General features: G+C 46.6%; 1 protein-coding gene across 1 annotated transcript; it reads left to right on the plus strand.

Moving 5' to 3' along the window:
* The first annotated feature begins 1,553 nt into the window (after window positions 1–1,553).
* HEY1 (hes related family bHLH transcription factor with YRPW motif 1) lies at window positions 1,554–8,612 on the plus strand. The gene is made up of 5 exons (XM_066624989.1): window positions 1,554–1,762; window positions 2,826–2,901; window positions 2,983–3,066; window positions 3,198–3,279; window positions 5,820–8,612. Exons 1-5 carry the CDS (start codon window positions 1,671–1,673, stop codon window positions 6,401–6,403), a joined length of 918 nt encoding a protein of 305 aa, XP_066481086.1. The 5' UTR covers window positions 1,554–1,670; the 3' UTR covers window positions 6,404–8,612.
* Window positions 8,613–9,581: the final 969 nt, after the last annotated feature.

The raw sequence follows: 9,581 nt of genomic DNA on the forward strand, positions 1-9,581 counted from the left end.
AGGTCGATGAAAGTGTTGACTCAATGTGCGGCGGCAGTAAAGAAGGCCAATTCTATGTTTGGGATCATTAGAAAAGGTTTTGAGAACAAAACGGCTAATATTATAATGCCGTTGTCCATATTGATGCTAAGGCCACACCTGGAGTATTGTGTCCAGTTCTGGTCGCCGCATCTCAAAAAAGGCATAGTGGAAATGGAAAAGGTGCAAAAGAGGGCAACTAAGATGATTGCTGGGCTGGGGCACCTTCCTTATGAGGAAAGGCTATGGCGTTTGGGCCTCTTCAGCCTAGAAAAGAGGTGCCTGAGGGGAGACATGATTAAGACATACAAAATTATGCATGGGAAGGATAAAGTGGATCGAGAGATGCTCTTTACACTCACACATAACACCAGAACCAGGGGATATCCACTAAAATTGGGTGTTGGGAGAGTTAGAACAGACAAAAGAAAATATTACTTTGCTCAGTGTGTGGTTGGTCTGTGGAACTCTTTGCCACAGGATGTGGTGACGGCATCTGGCCTAGATGCCTTTAAAAGGGGATTGGACAAGTTTCTGGAGGAAAAATGCATTATGGGTTACAAGCCATGATGTGTATGTGCAACCTCCTGATTCTAGAAATGGGCTATGTCAGATGCAAGGGAGAGCACCAGGATGCAGGTCTCTTGTTATCTGGTGTGCTCCCTGTGGCATTTGGTAGCCCTGTGAGATACAGGAAGCTGGACTAGATGGCCCTGATCCAATGGGGCTGTTCTTATGTTCTTATGCCTCCCTATTCCCACGGGCTCCCTAAGGCTGCAATCCTATGAACACTTTCCTGAAAGTAAGCTCCACTGAAGACAATGGGACTTACTTCTGAGTAGACACGCATAGGCTTGTGCCGTAAGATTGCATGCTTTCCTGGGAGTCAGCTCCATTGAAGTGACTGGGACTTGCTTCTGAGTAGACAGGCAGAGGATTGTGCTCTGAGGCTGCTACCTCTGCCTGCTTTCCTGGGAGTCAGGCCCACTGAAGTGAATGGGACTTGCTTCTGAGTAGACAGCCTAGGCTTGGGCGGTTGGTGCCAGGCGATCCTCGGCCCTTGGGTGTAGGCTGAGCGGTGCCGGTGCCGGGGAAGGAGGAGGCCGCGCCGCCGCCGCTCCAGCCCGCGCCCAGGGGAGGTTCACACGCGGCAGCCGCCGCTCATGCACGCCCCGCTCCGCCTGGCCGCCGGCCCAGCAGCGAGCAACTTTCCCACGGCCGCCCGGCCGCGCGTGTGGCTCCGCAGGCTCCGCGCTGGCCCCGCGCCCGGCCAATGGCGCGCAGCGGGGAGGGGAGCGGGGCGCGCGGCCCAATCCGGAGCGGCGCGGGCGGAGGGAGTGTCGGGGCCGGGCCGGGCGCAGCGCCATTGGCCGGGGCCGGGGAGGCTCAGCCAACCGGAGCGGCCGGGGCCGCGCTGGCTTTGCCGCGGCCGGGAGCGCCTGGCGCGCCCGCCCCTCCCCTGGGTAAGAGGCGAAGCGTGGGAACGGGATGGGGGAGACGGAGCCAGAGGGCGAGCGGCGGCGGGGAGCGCCCTGACTTGGCACCGGAGCCTCCGCCACCCGCGCGCACAGGCAGGCGGCCGCCTCCCTCCCGCGGCAGCTGCAGCGGCGGCGCCTCCTCCGCGCCGGCTTGGAGCTCGCGCAGGCGGCAGCATGAAGCGGGCGCACCCGGACTACAGCTCCTCCGACAGCGATGAGCTGGACGAGCCCATCGAGGTGGAGAAGGAGAGCGCCGACGAGAACGGGTGAGACTGGCCGGCGCCCACAGCCCGGTCCTGTGCGTGTCTACTCGGAAGCAAGTCCCGTTCACTTCAATGGGGCTGACTCCCAGGAAAGCAGGCATAGCACTGCAGCCCCGGACCCATGTTTGCTGGTGGTGGGCCGGTGCTTGACCAGACCACAGCAGGGCTCTGGACACTGCAGCACTGGGCAGACTGAGAGCCTGTGCATGCCTACTCAGAAGTAAGTCCCTTGATAGGCAATGGGGTTTACCCCCAGGTAAGTTGAGGTAGGATGGTAGCCTGAGATCCCAAGCCTGTATGCATGCCTACTTGGAAGTAAGTCCCATGATAGCCAGTGGGACGTACTCCCAGGTAAGTGTGGATAGGATGGTACCCTGAGACAGGCTCCCTGCTGTTGATTCAGCCAGACTCCCCTCGTTATAACAAGCTGATGGCTGTGATTCTGAGCATGTCCACTTAGTGATCAGACCCACTGAAAAGTGCCTAGGATCTGGGCTGCATGGTTCAATACTGTACCTTGGCTGCAGCCTTCTTGAGCACTCTTATTAGACACAGTAAGTTACATTGAGCTCAATGAGATGTTTGTTGCAGTGAATTTTTAATACCTGAGATAAAAGGAATGGGATGGGGTAGTCTGTCAACCCACGGATTGCACTCTCTGACCTGGAAACATTTGCTGTTTGAATCTGGGGTGTGCTGAGTGTGGATGTGGCTATTCAGCAAGAAGGGGAAAAGGCACTTTGCATGTGTTAGGCAGCCTCTTTGCCTCCTTGATTCTCACACTTCCAAAGGCTGAAGCTGGAATCCAGCACACACTTGGCAGAGGGCTGGGTTGCAAATTTTGGCACTGAAAACAGGAAGAAAGTCTGAGTTCTGGCAGCAATTAAATGTTAAGCCTGTTGCTTGTATCCTGTGTTTGGTGCTAGGGTTACTTGGGAATATCCTGGAGCTGAAGCCTCTGTCCCACATGTATGTGCTGTGCCTACTTATCTCTCTGTGCCTGTTGAAAAATCTGCCCTTTTTTTTTTTTTTTTTGCATTAATGCCTTCTTTCTTGCTGGTTCCAGAAACTTGAGCTCGGCTCCCGGTTCAATGTCTCCAACCACCACTTCCCAGATCCTCGCAAGGAAAAGACGTCGAGGAGTAAGTCTCCCTTTCTGATCTGCTTGAGCCCCCTTCCTCTGAAGCCTGGCCCCTGCAAAAATTTTGCTCTTTTCCTTTCAGATTATTGAGAAGCGTCGCCGCGATCGAATCAACAGTAGCTTATCAGAGCTGCGGAGGCTGGTGCCTAGTGCCTTTGAAAAGCAGGTAATTTGTAGACAGCTTGGAATGTAACTGGTGCTCATGGGACTCACTCAGGCAGAAATGTACCCTTCCTCCTTCTTTGCTTGGCTTGGATCCAGCTGTCTTTATGCTGATATGTGTCTTCCCTTTCTTAGGGATCAGCCAAATTGGAGAAAGCTGAAATCCTGCAGATGACTGTGGATCATCTGAAAATGTTGCACACAGCAGGAGGGAAAGGTGAGATTGAGTCTTTTATGTGGCATGGGAAGGCAGTAAGATTATCATGTGTTGCACAGGATCAGGGAAACTGATAAACATTCAGCAGCCACCTGAGCTTACCTTGGGCTGAAAATCCACAGCCTGATCAGGTATTTGCTTTTATAGGTCTCCTTTGAAGTAAATAAGGAGTATTTATTTAAGTAAATAAATGTGTGTTTCAGTTGCAGTAAATTGAATATTTGCATTTAACCTTACAAGGTTATTAATGTTCGATGTGTTGGGGGTGGTGAGGAATCTTACTGACGGTGGAGACTTCCTTCTGAGTAAGTGTGCATTACATTGAACTGTTTATAATTTTCTCTTTTGCAGCCATAACCTTAAAGTGCCTTTGATACTAGAAAGATAGTGTCTGGGCTTGTGGGTTGTGTTCTCATTTTCTTGCAGTACAACCCTGTGCATATTTACTCAGAAATAAACTTCACTGATATTAGTGGGACTTACTCCCAGGTGAGTGTGTACAGGATTGCAGCCTCAGTGATCTTGTACAATTTTGTTCTACTCTTTTTAACTATTACCTTGTAAGGTTTTTATTGGTTAATAGTTGTTAGGATGTTGTTCTCTGAGCCACTTTGATTATGCCGTTGGGCCAAGAGACCAGACAGAAATCTAATGAGCTTAATAATTACATGCCATTGGAAGAAAGTGTGCAAACATACATGGGAGCAGTAGTAGTTTCTCATGTTTAATATGCTGTTGATTGATGTCGGCTGGTAATAAGTTATTTACTGGCACACAGCAACTGCAAATCATAGGTTGCAATTCATAACCCATTACCTATAGAGTACTCTATTAAAAATGTGACTTGCTGCTCCAGAGTAACTGGATTGAGGACTCTAGCCAGTAAGTAGACTCTTTGATGAGAACATAGTCAGGGACCGGTATACGTACTATCCAACTGTGGAACCCGATAAACTCTGTCACAAACTTTGGCCCCCTGGAAACATTTCTTTCCCTGGCCCCCTGGAAACAGCTTTCTTTCTGATGGTGTGTTTAGAAATAAAAAATGGTCTGGTGATCATGGATAACAGTATTTAGCTGTTTATATTTATTTTATATTTTAGTTATAAAAATGTGAAGGGACTAGGCAGTGTTTCCATTGGGCCAGAGTGTGGCGCTTTGATGTCCTGTCTTGAGAGCTGGCTTTAGCTTGAATCAGGATGTTCCCAGTTTAAATCTTGCCTGCTTGCTGATTCGCTTTAGGCTTCTTTTAACCTGAGGCCCCTCTTTGCAAAGTGAGGTTAATATTGAGCAATTGTTTTGATTGTTGAATTGTAACAAAATAAGAAATGCACAAAGCACTTTGAACATTCTAAAAGTATTCTACATACACCATGTACCCTTACCTTTTCTGTTTTTAAATATCATAATGATCAGTATTAGACTTCCAGAACATACTGTACAAATTCTGAGTATTCAGATAATTTTGCAGTCACTTATTCCTGGAATTCTTGCAATAAAGCCGTAGGGTCTATAGTTGAACTGAGAGAGAAACTGGAATGTTCCACATAGTGGCATAGCTAGAGGGGGAGCGAAATGGTAAGTACTGCAGGTGCTGCAACACGGCTTGTAAGCAGCCCCCCACTTGCTGTTTGTGTCAGCGAGCACCTGTGCATTGCCGTTGCTGCTCAGTAGGTTTGATGGTGAATGGCAGGGGCTGCTTACGCAGCACGTTGTAGCACTATAGTACTTACCGTTTCGCCTCTCCTCCAGCAATGCTACTGATTCCACATGGGATCTGATGTATACCTGGGTCATGTAGCACAACATGAGACCATGGAGACTTGCTGACAGCTAGAGTACAAATCTAGGCTAGATGCATTCTGTGTTGGGTACATCGCAGTCTGAGGGCCCGATCCTATCCAATTTTCTAGTGTTGGTGTAGCCAATGGGGTGTGTGCTGCATCCTGTGGTGGTGGGGGGCAGTCACTGAGGCCTCAAGATAAGGGAGTCTTTGTCATGGCAGCTGCACTGGTGCTGGAATTGGGCCCTGAGTCAGTACAGAGCACCCTTGTATTGGCAAACTTTACAGATGTGACTTTTTTTCTTTTGTTGATGACATATCTGTAGGGACCACACTAAAGATGTAATTAAAGTGGGGATCCCCCCCCCCCATATTCATTAGCTCTGGATACATAGAGCTCCAGTATCCAAGCAATTGTTCTGGGTCCCAAAGCCAGTTCTTTTCACTACGTGGCATTCTCATCAAGAATATTATTGCTTCATGTATGGTGGGCAAACTCTTTCTAACATGAGTATGCAGTAGTACATATGTGCATTTTCAAAGGTCTCATTTGTTTCACTGAGCAGGCAAAGTTTCTGGTTGATTTAGCCCATAGTTTGAATTCAGAAGTGCTTATTAACTATTGTGGTTGGAGAAAATTATAGTTCCCACTTAATAAAATGTGTTTGGGGAAGCCTTATTGGAATAGATTGTCTATATACAAGGAATGTGAATGAGCACCCATCCTAAGACATCATTCTTTGTTGTTTTCTCCTAGGCTATTTTGATGCCCATGCTCTTGCTATGGACTACCGGAGTTTAGGCTTTCGAGAGTGTTTGGCTGAAGTAGCCCGCTACCTTAGCATTATTGAGGGCCTGGACACTTCTGATCCTCTTCGGGTCCGCCTTGTGTCTCACCTGAACAATTATGCCTCTCAGCGGGAAGCAGCAAGTAGCTCACATACTGGGCTTGGACACATTCCTTGGGGAAGTGCCTTTGGACATCACCCCCACATTCCCCATCCACTGCTACTGCATCAGAATGGGCATACTACTACCAGTGGCACAGCAACTTCCACAGAAGCCCATCACCAGAGCAGAATTGCTGCGCCTCATGCTGAATCATCTTCGCTGAGGGCACCCCTTAATGGCAGCATTGGACCAGTGCTTCCTGTGGTCACCTCCGCTTCTAAACTCTCTCCTCCCTTGCTGTCTTCCATGGCGTCCCTGTCTGCGTTCCCCTTTCCTTTTGGCTCTTTCCATCTTTTATCCCCTAACACGCTCAGCCCATCCACACCAGGGCAGTCGGCCAGCCTTGGGAAACCCTACAGACCATGGGGGACTGAAATTGGGGCTTTTTAAGAACTAGCAGCCTGGGGTGTGTGTATGTGTGTAAATATCCAGCTGAGCTGGGCTGTTTCCAACTTCAGTTTCTAATCTCCTTAACAGTTTGAGATAAAAGGTACAGTTTCAGTTTTAACAGAGTTTTTATAAAAAGAGCCTGTTTCCCAATCTACACTTTGTATTAGCAGATTTTTTAAAATGACAACCAACCTAGTTGCTGGAGTTTATCCAAATCTTTAAATCACAATAGATGTTAATTTTTTTTTTGATAGATGAAATGTTCAGTAATAATTCTATGCTGTAAGTGATATTTCTTGAATGCTCCTGTTTGTCTGAGAACACTGGTTCTTTTTTGTTTTTTAAGAATATCTATTTTTGTCTTTTTAGCAACAACTTTTACTTCTTATCTGGATTTTCAAAATCACTGTTTTCAAACTTAACACACTCCCCCCTTCCCCCAGTTAATCTGTGAAACTGAAATGGTCTGCAAGAAGAAAAATGTTCTGCAAGAAGAAAATCCTTTTCAAAGTATGGGTGGTGTCTGGACTAACACTGTCATTCACAGACGTACCCTCAGAAAGCACTGCTTTTCACATTGTGCATTTTCTTGAAAGGCAGCGTTGCTCTGGGTGTCACCTTATGTTTACATAATTACGTGATTAATTTTTTTTTTCCCCTTAGCAAAAGCGTTGACAAATCAGATGGACCAGCTTTATCCAAGAGGGAGAATCCACTTTCTGTGACTGTGGTAGTGGTTCAGTCTGGTTCTGGGCATATCCTGGCTCAATAGGCATGTGCCCTCACCTAGACCTCTTTCTCTTATGTTTGTACCAAATTGATTTTTTTCCCCTTAGGAGCCAATTTCTGCAAGAGTCACAGAAAGGTTGGATTAAGGTTCTGATCCTAAAAGCTTACCCTAATTTTTGACATATTGCCTTAATGTTTCAAAGATGGAATGTGTTTAAGATTAAAACTTTGATGTAGGTTATGTTGGGTTTGGTGGGGCAGGAGCAGAGCCTATCACCTGCCATATTGCTACATTATATAGGCCTTCACTTTTTTTAAAAAAAGTGGTCTCCTTGTGGACTGTGCAGCTATTCTCCTACATGTGAAGTTACTGGGGAGAGTTTCCAAGCTTCACTCCAGAGCACATGACACATGAATCTCTTGATAAGCTAGAGATGAGGTAGCTGCAGTTGCTTCTGCCAGTTCTTCCCCTGGTAGTTTTGTTTTCCTTTACTGGGACTCAAGTATGGCAAATGTAGGGGAGAAGATGGCTGGGGGCCCAGAATGTGTGAGGAAAACCACAACTTTCTCATCTGCCCATTTGTTGCTGCATTTGAACATGAACATTTTTCTGGTTATAAATGAGCAGCCCTATAAGATCTACAAAGCTGCAAGGTTGCAGTCTTACTGTGATTGCAAAATATGGCCACAAATATAGAATCAGCAGCTATGAAAACTTGAGTTCTTACATTTTGGGGAGGTTGTTTTTTTCTGTTTAAACAGCAGATTTTGTCATTTCAGCCAAAAATATGGAACTATGTGCAGCATTACCCAGTACTCTTAAACAAGAACACTTTGTGTGGTCTTCCAATAACTGAAGGGAGTTTTAAGCTTCACTTAGCAGAGAATCACACTGCAATCCTAACCACACTTTCCTGAGAGTAAGCCCCATTGAACAAAATAGGACTTACCTCAGTAGACCTGGTTAGGATTGTGCCCTGTCTTTCTGCAGTGTTTTCTTGAGTCTGTGCATGTGTTTCTCCATAATGTTCCATGAGTTCAAATAGACAGTTCAGTCCATAACAAAAAACTAAACAAAACTGCAAGAGGAATAATTGTTAAAAGTGCATTTTAAAAGTTCACACAAAATGAATAATTTAAATATAGTCATAATTTATCCCTTATTACGGTTCTCGGGTCACAGAATTTGTGGTTTTGTACTGCACAATTCCATCAGCCCTTGATGTAAAGTAGGTGAATGACACCTGTAAACGACAATGAAGCCTATTAATGTAATACATATATTTACCATTCACTGATCATTCTTTCTAGGGTTTTTTTTGTTTTTTTTTGGTAGGTTTGCGGGTAATGTGAATGGGGTTTTGAAATTTGGACAGGATTGTTGTACTGTATATACTTTGCTTTCATGGCAGTTTGTTGCTTAAATGGCTTTTCTAAAAGTGGGTTCTACCAAATTGATCTTTTTTTGTATTTGTCTTGTGCCTAAATAAAATAATTAAGCATAATCAGAGATTGAGTGGCAGATTTCTCCAGATAGATAGGAGAGAAATGATACTTTTAACATGCTGCTTTCTAGGTGTGCAAAGTGTGTCAAATTATCGAAATGTTATCCTTACAATAACCCTGTAAGGTAAGTATCCCCCTCAGCTGGATTGTTGAATTGCAGTGAGATTTGAATTGGGGAACTCCTCATTCACAACACAGTCTCTTAGCCTGTAACCTTGTAAGTCTCATTGACACTTCTAAGTAGACATACACAGGATCATGCTGTTAGTCACTAAAAGAGAGTGTGGAGGAAGAGGCCTTAAATGTAATTCCCCCCCCCCCAGTAAATGTATCCTATTATAATTCATTGTGCAACTATTTTCAAATATTATTCTGTGGACAATGTCTTTGTATGGTCTGGGAGACAGGGGCTGCTGGCTGCTTGGCTGTGGACACCACTGGCAGCGAGGCAGAGGTATCCAGGACAGAGACTGAGGGCCTTTCTCAGGAGCGAAAAGCGAAACCCAAACTGCTTTGGACATGGTCAGGGGAAGGGGCTAAGCCACCCAGCTTCCTCCTGCCTTCTAGGGTTCTCAGGCAACCACCCTCACCAAGTGGATGCCTACCCTCTACGAGCTACTCATAGGCTGCTGGGGAGTCCTTGTATTCAAGTAGTTCTGGTCTCCACGCCACCCCTTCCTGCCCTTGCCCTGTTGTAGGTGCTGCTGTATTGGCGAACCCCGATTCTGAAGGGAGCTGGCTCGTTGTCTTGGCAGGTCTGCGGGAAGGTTGCTGAAGCTGTGGCTGCATAGCTGTACTGTCAGTCCTTTATTTGGACAGAGTGCGGCTATATGTAACGCAGGTGCCTTGCAGCAAACCTGGGTGTAGTTGCTGCATTGGGCAACAATTGCATCAGCTGCCCAAGCTTGCCCCAGCGGGCTCAGCAGTGGCTGTGTGGCTGCTT

This window comes from Tiliqua scincoides, chromosome 4 (genome assembly GCF_035046505.1).
Source record: "Tiliqua scincoides isolate rTilSci1 chromosome 4, rTilSci1.hap2, whole genome shotgun sequence".
In the NCBI taxonomy this organism is placed as follows: Eukaryota; Metazoa; Chordata; class Lepidosauria; order Squamata; family Scincidae; genus Tiliqua; species Tiliqua scincoides.